Source organism: Prenolepis imparis, unplaced genomic scaffold (assembly GCF_030444845.1).
Source record: "Prenolepis imparis isolate NDT839.2.m4 unplaced genomic scaffold, iyPreImpa1.0 SCAF_15, whole genome shotgun sequence".
Classification (NCBI taxonomy): Eukaryota; Metazoa; Arthropoda; class Insecta; order Hymenoptera; family Formicidae; genus Prenolepis; species Prenolepis imparis.
Window position 1 is genome coordinate 1,962,009 of NW_028141173.1, and position 13,746 is coordinate 1,975,754.

General features: G+C 33.3%; 3 protein-coding genes across 4 annotated transcripts; 1 reads left to right on the forward strand and 2 right to left on the reverse strand.

Moving 5' to 3' along the window:
* Nucleotides 1-111: 111 nt before the first annotated feature.
* Nucleotides 112-4,221, reverse strand: LOC145945799 (tonsoku-like protein). 2 transcript variants are annotated; one of them, XM_083054960.1, is made up of 2 exons: nt 3,804-4,221; nt 112-3,738 (listed from the first exon to the last, which is right to left on the reverse strand). In XM_083054960.1, exons 1-2 carry the CDS (start codon nt 3,873-3,875, stop codon nt 112-114), a joined length of 3,699 nt encoding a protein of 1,232 aa, XP_082911086.1. In that variant the 5' UTR covers nt 3,876-4,221. The 2 variants fall into 2 exon arrangements, with proteins under 2 accessions (XP_082911086.1, XP_082911085.1); XM_083054959.1 differs by having other exon boundaries at nt 112-4,221.
* A 20-nt stretch (nt 4,222-4,241) lies between these two features.
* On the forward strand, nt 4,242-9,809 carry Tbp (TATA binding protein). The gene is made up of 6 exons (XM_083054962.1): nt 4,242-4,842; nt 5,053-5,447; nt 5,918-6,045; nt 6,142-6,385; nt 6,568-6,766; nt 7,135-9,809. Exons 2-6 carry the CDS (start codon nt 5,184-5,186, stop codon nt 7,209-7,211), a joined length of 912 nt encoding a protein of 303 aa, XP_082911088.1. The 5' UTR covers nt 4,242-4,842; nt 5,053-5,183; the 3' UTR covers nt 7,212-9,809.
* On the reverse strand, nt 9,784-12,808 carry LOC145945800 (luciferin 4-monooxygenase). Its single transcript, XM_083054961.1, has 5 exons — nt 12,463-12,808; nt 11,391-12,187; nt 10,997-11,172; nt 10,255-10,662; nt 9,784-10,031 (listed from the first exon to the last, which is right to left on the reverse strand). Exons 1-5 carry the CDS (start codon nt 12,577-12,579, stop codon nt 9,910-9,912), a joined length of 1,620 nt encoding a protein of 539 aa, XP_082911087.1. The 5' UTR covers nt 12,580-12,808; the 3' UTR covers nt 9,784-9,909.
* Between the last annotated feature and the right edge of the window lie 938 nt (nt 12,809-13,746).

Here is a 13,746-nt window from a genome sequence, read left to right on the forward strand (position 1 = left end):
AAATTATAAATTTTATATATATACAAAATGTACAAACTTATCTTATCATATATATTTATATAGCTATATATAAATTTATCAAACTTTATATTGTATAACATTAGACTTTGTTTAAATTTTAAGATTATTTGCGGTAAAAAGTTTTATCGGATTAAAGATTGCTAAGTTATGAGGCAATTTCGTTACAATACCTGCACCGCGCCATAGTTTAATCCACAAATCACATAAATTAGGCTCCATGTTAGCCAGTAACGTACAAACCTCGGGATTTTGTATAATTAATTCCTCATCCGGACTGCTCGCAATATTTTTACAGCCACTAACATCGATATAAGTCAATGTAGGCCGACGACTCAGCAATACATTTATAGATAACACAGTTACATTCGCGTTTCCGCGAAGTATTAATTTCAGGAGTTTAGGTAAGCGTGCTAGAATGATCTTTACATCGGAGTCTGTTATGTCACAGAACGAGAGTTCCAGCGATTCCAAGTTCGACGACAGAGTTGTATCCGCGACTAAACTCGAGATGAATTTGTCGGAGCAAGCGATATTGGATAGATTCAAATCGAGCAATTGTTTATTCAAAAAATAAATAATCGCGTCGCGACTTAATTTATTCCAGGAAATATCGCAACTCGTCAGATTAGGATTGTCGAGCGAAAGATTAAGATCTTCCAGTTTGCAGTAGCGTAAATTGAGTGTTCGCAGGTATCTTAAGGGCGCGATCAGCTCTCTGAGGATGTTGCGATTCTCCGAACCCAAGGGATTATAACTCAGATCCAGGACTCTCAACTGAGGCGGCAACGAGGTCACTTGACGCAGACAGGCGAAGTCGATGTCACAGCCCTTCAAATAGAGTTCCTGCAGAGACGAGAGATTCGAGAGACACCGATGCAAGGACGTTCCTGCCGTTCCTAGTGCGATGCCTGACAGCTGCAACAGCGTCACCTTCTTCTCGTATTCCAAGGTCTTCAACAACGGTGCGATCAGCTCTTTAGCGATATCGTCGGGCCTCGTGCGAAATATGGACGTATTTTCGCAAGACTTCAAACAGCTCAGCATGTTCTCGCGAGGTGTCGAATTGTGAGTATAACAAATAGTCTTGTATCGCTCGACGATGGACGGTATCCTCAGTTCGACTATCTCGCATTCCAGTCTAGCGTTTTTCTCGACTGCAACTTTCAAGATCCTCTCCTTCGTCACGACATCCCCGTTTATCGGACGTAATTGCAGTTTTACTGTACAAGCGGTTTCGCGGAAGAACATGGATTCGGCAACAGTTGTGATGCACGCGAGAAACTCCTTCTCGTCCTCGCAAACTGCCACCTTTAGATCGAATGCATCTTCCTTGACAGATATACGTAAACGTACGTATTCCGTGTCCTGCTGCTGTTGTTCGGAAGCTGTCGAGGTACGCGGGGATGCTTGCAATTCGTGAATGATCGGAGACGACGATCGAGACACGATAAATCCTTTCGAGACCAAAGAAGACTGTCGCTTTCTCCTAATCCTTTTGGGTTCTTCAGATAATTGAATAATTTCAGTATCTTCGTCGTTGTCTTCAGCGTCGTCTTCATCGCTTACGCTTAGATACTCCTCGTCTTGAAGCGTACGATTCAGCTTGAATTTCTTCGTAGTGCTCTCTGTATTTTCATCGGACTTTCTCTTGCCTGTTACAGTGTGACGATTATTTGACGTGGACGATCTCTTCCTCGTTGTACTTCCGATATCATCCTCCAGCCAGTCGTCGATGAGAACCTGCGTTTCGTTCACCAAAGGCGCATCGTTACCTTTAAATGATGCGACAACCGCGTTAGTCTTGTTGAAAGATCTCAGATTCGCTATCGTTCTTTTATAATCTTCACCGGCAGATATCTTCTCGGACTCTTTATCTGGTGATCGCGCAGACTCTTCGTCCGATGTCTGAGCGTTGTCGGATCTCTTCCGCTTCTTCTTCACCGAAATAATGACGGAAAGCTTCTTATACATCATGTTGTACTCCGTTAAATCCTCAGGACTCAAGTCTCCCACGCGATCTCTCCAATCTTCCAAGCAGTCCAATACCGTGTCGCCGTCGTAAGTCTTCAGCTTCATGTTCACGCCGTATTGCATCAGCAGATGCATAATCGAAAAGTGTCCGCAACAGGCAGCATCGTGAAGCGGTGTTATACCTTTGCAGGACAGGCCACCCGGGTCGTTGACGTTCGCGCCGTGTTTTAGAAGCAGTTCTGCGATATCCACGAAGCCGTGATTCGCAGCTTCGTGAAGAGGGGACCAGCCGCAGTGATCTCTAACGTTCGTCGAGTGACCAGAAGATAATAGTTTCTCCACGGAATCGATGTCGCCGTTGATGCACGCCACGTGCAACTGCGTTTCGCCCTTCGCGTTCCTCTTCATCATAGACATTCCCGTTCTCGGCCTCCTCTTAATTGCTCTCTTGACATCTTCTTCGGCTTCAAGATCGGACAGCTCCTCCAGACAAATGTCAGCGCCAATCTCGTCGCTTTCCACGGATGCGGCTTCGCTTTCCGTATCGCTCGACATCGCATCCGATGTTAATCTTGCTCTTTGTTTCACATCCCTCGCCTCGTCGAACTGGTTCGTGTTCTCCAAGTAACTGACGAGTTCTCTCGCCACGGATCTTTGCAGTTTGACACGGTCGCTTTCGTTCGCCAAATTCGACGCCAGGGTGTAACACTCTCGAATTTCTGAGTCGGGAGCCTTCGCTGATATTAACAGATCTGCTAGAAACAGCGCCGATCTGCATTTCTCACGAGGATCGGTGCAGAATCCGAGTTCCCTTTGCGCGAAAGGTAGCGCTTCCTTGTATCGTCCTGCATCCTTGAGCGTTTGAGCGAGACTTATTAAGGAAATACTCACTTGGCCGCCCGTTTTCTCCGCGCAGGTCAACATATGTCGATAATATTCCGCACCTTTGTCGAAACATTGCGCGGCGACAGCCGCATCGCCTAGAGTTTCGTACAATTTCTGCTGAACTCGAATGTCAGTCTCGACAAGAAGATTATTTTCCGCTCGACATAGAGTTACGATGATCCTTAAATATTTCTCCACTTGATGTTTAATATCCTTTGGTAATCCGCTGCTCTTATACAGAGTGATCAATATCTTGCGTGTTTCGATCCACCTTCCAGTTCGCATGAAGAATTCGGCCTTGGATACCTTCGCCTCGGCTTTCAGGCGTACGTCCTGCACAGTGGCCGCAGTTTCGATATAATTTAATACCAACTCGTGATTGCCTTGTCGCTCGTGTATAGCTGCCAAAGAAATACAAGTTCGATGTAAGTCTTCCTGAAAATTGTTCGATACGCACAGCTCGGTTGCTTGTTCAATCAGATTGATTGCCTGTTGCGTCTCTCTTTGCGCCTCCAATGTCAATCCCAAGTTCAGCAGGAGTCTCGCTTGCATCAGCGTTCTCTCCTGCAGCCTAATGTCATCTCCTGCTAACTTGTCGCAAAGTTCCATACTGTTGACGTAAGCCAGTTTCGCATTAACCAGAGCCTCATCGCGCTTCTGCGAATGATCGGTTAGACTTTCGGCCAGGCAGAAATAAGTTCTACCCAGGGTGGCGAACGCACGTTGCTCCTCTATCAAGTTCTTCATATCCCTGGCACCTTCCAGATGCAGATTCTGGTGTATCAGAGCTCGCTCGTAATCTCCCAGGCTCGCGTGAACCTCCCCAATCATTCTGTGCGCGATCGCTGAATTCAATTTATCCTGCAAATTTTCGCAAATGTTTAACTGTTCCGTATATTCTTGCAGAGCCTTCGTCGGTTGCTCACTTTCGAAGTACATGTCCCCGAGAGTCTTCGTGATTTCGGCCAACTGATGGAGATCATTGACTCGCTTAGCATGTTGCTTTCTCCTAATAAGCTTATCGATGTTCATTTTATTAATTTTTTAATCGTATTACATAGATAAACGATCCATTGTTTATTTATTAAAGTATAAGAACGATAACGATATTAGCTTCATTAAATCTGATAACGCGTTACTTGTCTTGAATATCGATGTCACTTCAAATTTCGTAGAAAATATATTTATTTTTGATATCTTCTAGTAGTACATATGATAAAATTTCAACAATTTAATCGCTCTTATACTGTAGAAAATTAAATAATTTTTTTGACAAACGTGAGATTAAGATATCTTCTTTTTTTTTTTGTTAAAGTCACCGGTTGGTGAAATTACGCCTTCAACCTCGTATTGAGGTTAAATGACGTCAGGTTAAGATATCTTCCTACGTTTAGGTTATGTATGCATAATCAATAGGTTCGTTCTTTTTAGCTGCACTGATAAACTTATTGGACTAGTTCATCAGTGCAGCTAAAAAGAACAAACCTAAAAGTTTCTAGTACTTCTAGGGAGTTCTAATAAAAAAAACCATCTTGTAAATTACTCTTTATTCCTAGTTATATTTTCCAGCCAATCGCAACACAGTGGATTTTAGTTGTGAAACAGACATTACGTCAGAAATGCTTGACTGCGATTGGTCGATTTAATTATGGCCTTACTACAACTTTTTCATGTGTCATGGCCTTAATAAGTAAACCAGTAGTGACGGTTGTAAATAAACACAACAAAACGTTATTTCAATTAAATAAAAAGCAATCAGCGATTTTTTAAATTAAGAAAAAACACAAAGTTTAAGTATGTAAGAGAAAAATATTTTTTTCTGTTAAAGAGGCAGTAACTTTTTCATATTTAACATAATACGGCAATCATCGCAAATAGTATTGCCCGTTAACAAAAATAAGCACGGAAACTATAAACGTATAATTTATATATGGAATATATTTTGAAGTTATCGCGCAGAGCAAAGTGAGTTTCGAATAATTAATATCTTATAGTATATGTGAAATAATTAAAATCATATCTTTCATTTTGAATAAGATAATACTAAAATTTTTCAAGAGTACATAATTTTGTTTAAATACATCTTTTTTAAATTGTAAAGTTTGTTTAAATAAAAAGTAAAGATCTCTTAAAAGCTAACAATCTATAATGTTATTTTATGTTATGTTATTTTAGATTACAATATAGTTGCTGAAGTAAATTATCAAGTATTTTGGAAATGCAACTATAACCTCCAGGACTTCCAAATAAGATTCATCATAGATAGGATTACTTTCATGTACAGATTTCTTTATTAAACATTCAAAATGGATCAGATGCTTCCTAGTCCTGGCTTTAGTATACCCAGCATCGGTACACCTCTACATCAACCAGAGGAGGATCAACAGATCTTGCCAAATGCTATACAGCAGCAGCAGTCGCAACAGTATCAGCAACTCCAGCAATTGCACTCGATGAGTCCTAACATGCAAAGCGGCATGTTAATGATAACACCGCAAAAGAATATGCACACGTATGCTCCAACTCCAACATTTGCAACGCCGCAAAGTCTTATGCAGCCACAAACACCGGTAATTTAATATTGAAGTGTTATTGGAATTATTAGTTTGAATAACATTATTGCAAATAATTTTTCTTTATAAATTCATTCTTTGTATTAATTTTCAAAAAGACAAAGTTGCAACTTTGATAGGTTTAAGTTACATATATAATTAAAAGATGAGTTAAAAATTGTAAGCTACAATATTATATTGTACAATGTTATAGCAAATGATAAATTTAGTTTTTCTTTTGTTGATTTTATGTCGTTTCTATGTTTATATCAACATATATGTTTAATTTGAAATTTATTTGCTTATATTTTAAATATTCTGAAATATTAATTATGATTGAAATAGTGATGGAATATAGGAAATAGTAGACATGGCAATATAGTGAAAGAGAATTTGAAGAATATGTAATTAAAGAAAAAGAACAATATAATATTTTATAAAGATTACTCTCTACATTTCTCATTAATTTATTCTATCTCTTTTCATAGCAAAATATGATGTCTCCGATTGTACCACAAAATCAGATAGCACCGCCATCAATAGGTCCTGCAACCCCAGGACCAATGACACCCATGACACCAGCTTCTGCAGATCCTGGAATATTACCCCAATTACAGTAAATTTTCAAAGAAATTTGATATAACATTTTTTCCATTTTCTTTTTTTACATATTGTATACATGTGATACATTATATATTTTGTTTTATTATAGGAATATTGTGTCTACTGTTAACTTGAATTGCAAACTCGATTTGAAGAAAATAGCGCTTCATGCTAGAAATGCCGAATACAATCCTAAAAGATTTGCAGCTGTTATTATGCGAATAAGAGAACCAAGGACTACCGCGCTGATATTCAGTAGTGGCAAAATGGTCTGCACTGGGGCCAAGAGTGAAGGAGATTCACGTCTCGCTGCACGAAAGTACGCGAGAATTATCCAAAAATTAGGTTTTCCTGTAAGTATTGTCTCTTTATTAAAGATATAATGCAAGATCAATTATTTTTTTATTGCAATTTTTTAAAAATATTGATGTATTAGAGTTTATATATTAATAACGATAATATTAATTTAATAGTAACTATAAATCCTTTATTATTATAAATATGATTACTGAAAGTGTTTTAATTGTAAATTTAGGCAAAGTTCCTAGATTTTAAGATCCAAAACATGGTTGGCAGTTGTGATGTTAAGTTTCCAATTAGATTAGAAGGTTTAGTGCTTTCTCATGGGCAGTTTTCATCGTACGAACCAGAACTATTTCCAGGTCTGATATATAGGATGGTCAAGCCTCGAATCGTATTACTTATATTCGTTTCAGGGAAAGTGGTTTTAACAGGTGAGCACATATATTTATCCTAAGATTTTATTATAATAATTTTATAAAATTATTTATGAAAGAGTATGTGTCGTAAGACATATTATTTATGCAATATATCAAAGTTGTAATTTTTTACAATTTTAAAATTTAACATACCTGGACTTATATTGGAAGCTTATATTGAATTATAGTATCGTTATTTTTAGATATAGAAAATATTAATATCGATATTTTCACAATTTTAATTATAATTGAATATTTATAAGGAAAAAAAGTTTATGCTGGACGTTTTTAAATAATGATAAATCTTTATAAGAGATCTTTAATATTGAAATGTGCACTGTCCAAATATGTTTATACTTAAATACGTTTATGTGTTCTGTCAGGTGCAAAGGTTCGCAAGGAAATTTATGAAGCCTTTGACAACATTTATCCAATTCTCAAGAGTTTTAAGAAACAGTAACATAAGCATGATGCTGATTTCTTTGTATGACTGACTTTATTTCTGATATGTTATAGTTCGTATTTTTTTAAATATAAAATCACAAAAGGGCAAATTAATGTTAATGTTAAATTACACTTTTATTAACAAATTTTTTTTCAATCCACATTAATTCAATATATGGAATGTTCTAAAATCGTTATTATTGCATATTCTTACTGCAGACTTTCTGGTTGATATCAAATTGATCTCTTTATGAAACTTATTAATGAAATTTTTCTAACTTTGATGCACATTTTTTAAGTAATTAGCAATTCAAAATAAAGAATTTATGTGACAAATTAAGCTTTAAAAGAAAAAAATCAAAATATTTTTTAATTTGTATTAATAAATCTTCTATTTAAATTTTAGCTACAAAATCTTAATATAACATTAAAAGTTTGTGATTATAAATACCAATATTTTATATATGTATGTCGATACTCATTAAGAAAAGATTGTTTCAAGAGTATCACAAAAAATCATAATTTTGTTATAAATTAAAAATGTAACGCTTTCAAATTTATTTAAAAAGTTAGATGTTCTTATTTTGAGATTTACGCTAAAGAAGCCGCGGTTAAAAGTCCATCCAATGATTTTAAAATAAGTAATTATGATAATAATTTGACACAAATTTTATGCAATATAATTTATAAAATATTTATTTTAATTTTTTTCATAAAACTTAATTTGTTCAATATTTAAAAATGGAAACAATGTGAAAGAGTACAACTTTCTATAATCTTGTAATAATTCTGTTTACACTTTTCTCATATTGAGATAACTTATTTATTCGATTGATTATTTTTATAGACATTCTAAAAGGACATCATATAGGAGCATATAAATTTTATAATAAGATTCTGTCCCCCAATAATTTTTATGAAATGTCTAAACTTTCCGTTTCTGCTTTCCCTTTCTATGATATATGTAATAGAGAACGCATAATTTGATATTTATACAGTGATACAGTGCCTCAATTAAGATCATATGAGTACAATGTTCCCCGATTATAAGATCGAGTTTACCCTGATTATAATATTGCAAGTTTCTAGGGTGCAAGTGAGTCTTGAGCCTTATATTGAAAGTCTGATGCTGAAAGTCAAAATGACTGATTTCATAAAATCTCACTTCATCTCGTCCGCTCACTTTTATTTCGCTTCTGTTGTTCTGGAAGATGAAAAGTATCGCGTTCCGGTTATTAATAACTGATAAACATATAGCGTCTTATTATTAAAATAAAAAAAAAAATGCTTGAGACTAGCCATTTTTGTGATGAAACAGTGAATTTAGATTTTCCAAAAAGTGTCTTTCGAAGTTGCCGGATATCAGTCAGATAATCAATTAAGGTTCAAGACGCATTTGTTTGACAAATGATAAGGATGATTATCTTTCTTATAATGAAGCGAAACATATTTCTCATATTCAGATAAAATAGTGTATCGAGAATACACATTCTATTTCTTAATTATATGATAAAGGATGCTGCTATAACTAAAATGGAAAAATATGAAAAATACATGTTATATATAAAATAATTTATCATCACCACATGAATCTTCTAATTTTATATTTTTTAAATAAAATCACTAGTAGACACCAAAGCTGAATAAGATATCTGCCAAAAGTAAATTATTATTAATATAGACACAAGGAAAATTAATTATAAACACTTAAATTTTCTTTTGCCACTTATTAAAATTAAGTCAATATACAAATATTTTTCTATATTTTGAATGACATTACTAAATTAATATATCTATACCTTTCCACTGTTTTCTGATAAAAAACCTTTTTCTATTCATCTAAATTTGTTACATATTATTGTTGTAGAAGTTTTTAAGTAAAAGCTGTATATTTCTTTAATACTATATAGCAGCAAGCTTATTGAAACTTTTTCAATTCTTGAAAAAGATCTTTTTTTGAGCAGCATGGAAGCTACTGGCAGATACTTGTGCATTATATTCAATCTGTCAGAGCTCTAATATTTTTGTAAATTTATCTTAAGTAGAGCTGCGCAATGTATATATATATATATAGTATAAGAGAAAAAAAATTTATAACTAGTTTTCCATTATATCATATAAGCTAATTTATATACAATTACTCAACATTACATGTATCAGAACACACATTATTTACTGCACAGACATATATTTCTATTTAATTGTAATAAAGTTATATAAAATGAAAATAATTATTTATTTTTTGGTAGATGTAAAATATATTCTATAATAATATACAAGATAACATATAATAGTAATGTCTTCATAAAATATGCAGATAATTTGCAAAAATTTAAAGCACAAGACTTTATAGAATTTATGTAATATGTGAATTGAAGAGTATTGACTTCTCAAGAGCATACATAGAAAAAAAAGAGCAAGTTTTTTTTAGTCAACCTTTATTTTGTGGAAATAAACCCATCGAAGATAAATTTGTAAAAAATACATACTAATCTCTAAAATTTCGCCGGATATTATAATATATAGAATTATTTTTGCATTTTGATTTAAATGCTATAATAAATAAGATAAATTATTATCTTACACCACATATTTAGTTACTCATTATAAGAAAGTAGTATATATTAAGAAGGTAGATTATATAATCTCCATAAAAATAATTAAAATTATAATAAATATAAAAAATCAATATTTTTCATATCAACCTAACAAGTTTATAATTTTGATTTTAACATATTACGCAATAGTCGACGTAATATTTTACCAGATGGAGTTTTTGGAATACTATCCACAAATTTTACACCGCCCCTAAGTCGTTTAGGATTTGATACAAGTTCTGAAAAAAAGACATAAATATATAAAATGTACGCACGCGAAATTTCCAATACATTGCGATATTAATAAAAAAGTGATTCTTCGAATTACAACTGAATTAATAAAAGTTTTAACAAACATCTTTTACGCATTTTAGGATTAATATGCATGCTACAAATCAAGATTAGTTTCATTACTAGATGTGATAGATTATTATCAGATGTAGTAAACAAAGATATTCTTACCATTTACATATTGGATTATATCTTTTTCGCATACATTGACACCGTTTTGTTTCACAACAAAGGCCATTGGTAATTCCCCAGTTTCTTCATTCGGAATGCCAATTACGGCCGCGTCTTTTATGCCAGGATAAGTCAATAAAATCGCCTCGAGTTCAGCTGGTGGAACTTGATAGCCTTTATATTTGATAAGTTCCTTTATACGATCGATGATATAAAAATATCCTTCTTCGTCATAGTATCCTACGTCTCCTGTGTGCAACCAACCATCCTTATCAATTGTCGCCCTAGTGGATTTTTCATCATTATAGTAGCCTTTCATTATTTGATCTCCCTTAAAACATAGCTCTCCTTCGCAATTTGGTCCTAAAGTTTTATCCGTCTCATATTCTCCAAGTGGTATTACTTTTCCTAAAAGAATATTATAAATCACTAATGTATTTCATATTGATGCATTCTTTTAACATTTATGATTTATAAAACCATCAAAAGTTGTAGACAAAAAGTGGAAAGTATAAACAAATATCAAGATTCGAAAAAGCAAACATTATGTGATACTATTTCACAATACAATAACAGAATCTAAACAATCATGAAATAGTGAGTAAAAATAAAATGTGTTTAACTTTAAAGGATTACAGCTCTGAAATGATTTGCAAATGTATGTATAAATAATTAATAAATATTAATCGATTATATTTCAAGTAGTAAGATATACATTTTTATAATAGGGGAATTATATTACCTGATGTACCTGGAACTAATACACCGGCACTACCAAATTTTACTGTTGCACCTTCTGGAAACTGTAGTACAACTAAAGTAGTTTCTGTTAATCCATAAGCCTGTTTAATTTCAGGTACATTTAATCGCTTGGCGACAGCTTTCTGAATTTCCTCTGACAGTGGAGCTGCTCCGCACCTATAATAATTAGATAAATACTTTGTATAATTCATAGATTTTAAATGAAATATTCAAGCATCGGATATACATTTCAATATAATCAACATAATTGTTTCGGACAGATTTTCATTTGCATAGCATTCTTTAGAAATTGATTACATTGCATTTATCATTCTCTTTTATTTCTTTAATTGCATTTTTTCATTTACAGTTTGTTTCCAGAATTTCAGACTTACCATACTCTTTTAATAGAAGATAAATCATATTTGTCCACAAGTGGATGTTTAGCCAGGAATACCATAATTGGTGGTACTACAGCTAAATATTCAATTTTATGTTTTTCTATCAATCGTAGAAATAGTTCTTCTTCAAAGCGTGAAAACACTATACCACTATTTCCACCTATCAGTCTGATCACCAACAAGGTGAACGAATACGCGTGGAAAAATGGAAGTAAGGCCAAAGACATATTATTAGCAAGAAATGAGTTGTTCATGTACATACGCAGGATTGTAGTAATATTTTTGTCTGTCAACATAACGCCTTTTGCTAATCCTGTAGTTCCACTTGAGCATAAAATTGCTGTTATATGATTATTTATATCAACAGGAACGGCTTGGAAGTTATCTATATTGTCATCAGAGACACTTGATATTACTTTATCCATACTTATCCATGGTACATCAATATTGCCATAATCGTTTAACAGTAACACTCTTGGTGACCAATGCAACTCTTTGAATATATTTATCATATTATTAAGTGCTATTGCAGAAATAAAAATAAACTTTGGCTTCGAAATGGTAAGCGCATGTTTTAATTCTCCTTTGGAGTATAACGGGTTTAATGGACAGACAATGGCACCAAGATAAAACGTGGCACACAGCGGAATACAAAATTCTAGATTGTTTTCGCTACATATAGCTACAGGATCGTTCACTTTCACCCCTTCCTTCTGAAGGTAGATTGCCAATTTTCGGCTAGTATCTAAAATATTCTTGAACGTTTGTTCCTTGCCTGTGTGGGCATCTATCTGTGAAACATACCATTAATGTGGTGAGAAAAATTATACGCAATAACAAGATTATTAAATCTATAATAACATTATAATTTTTCTGTATTACATATTTCAAAATGTTATGTTATGCTAATATATATTTATAAATATAAGTTATATATGTATATATATTTAAAAGAAAAAATATATAATATATATAAATTATATACATATATCATATATTTCATATTATATTTATTATAGATTTTTTAATATATATATATATATAAATTAAAAAATACATGACTTACATGTGCCACACGATTATCGTGTATCATCAATTGTCTTAATAATAATTGTCCCACCGAAAAATCAAGTTCCGGCACTAATTCTCCTTTTCCATGCAGAATATGTGCTTGTTTTGGCATGATTAAAGAGTATCTTTTCACGTCTGATGTTAAAGAGTATTCACCAACATTAAAGCGAAAAAGGCAAATGGCACAAGATTACACTGCAACAATGGATGTGCGAAAAATCTTTATCACACTCAGTCATCGTCACGGTCGTAAACATCTTTCATAAAATGTGCATGTTGAGATATGCGCATTATCTTATCATATTTCAATCAATGAGAAAAACATCTCGCGCCTCTTCAGTGTCCGCGACAGAGCGCTTCGAAGAGAAAAAAAGGATAGTTCCGCCGTTTGATGGTTAGATGGCAGCACGTGTATCATTTTGAAATATGGTTGAAGCAACGCATGTACGGGGCTCTTCGTCGTATGTATGTACATTATTAATTATCATCAGAAAATCTATTATAATTAACTTATTCGCGTACATAAGATTTTATATCAGGCTCTCTGTTTTACGATGCAAAAAGAGACATAGATGAAAGTTAAACTGAGTGGGTCCTTTATTAATAATTATAGCAGGATGGCCAAAACCGAGCATTGAGTGTCATGAATACTTTTGTCTATTGGCCAACCTGCCAATTTTAACCGTTGCTTCATCTAATCGGACTTGGTGAAATGGAGCTCATCAAATTAAAGTGGAATTAAGAAATAGAGTTAAAATAGAGATGTTCAAGGTAGGACAGCCGTCACTAATATAGATATCAATAGCAACGATGAATAGACGACTCTCAAGGTTTGAAATTATATTAAACTTTAGGTAGTATACTTTACGTTGTATATTACAGTAATTTATACGTATTTTAAACCGTATTAAATCGTATAAATTACTTGGTTAATCTAATATAATTGTACTTATATTTATCATATAAATTTCATCCTTTTTTAGGTAAATATGTATAACGTTTTTTATTTCAATCTTTTAATTAATTTTCATAAAATTTCTAAATAGTTTTCCAAACCAAGAATCACACGTTATACTCGAAATAAAATTCATTAATATCACATTCGACACGCGCATGCGCGAAAAAGGAAGTCAGCGTCTATCTTGAATTGCGCGAATTTAAATGCCGATGTATATCGTACATATGCATTTGCATACACATATACATATGTGTGCGTGCATCTGATTTCTCTTACGTCATTCCTTTTCTATTACGTTCGAAAATCTATTCAATGGAATAG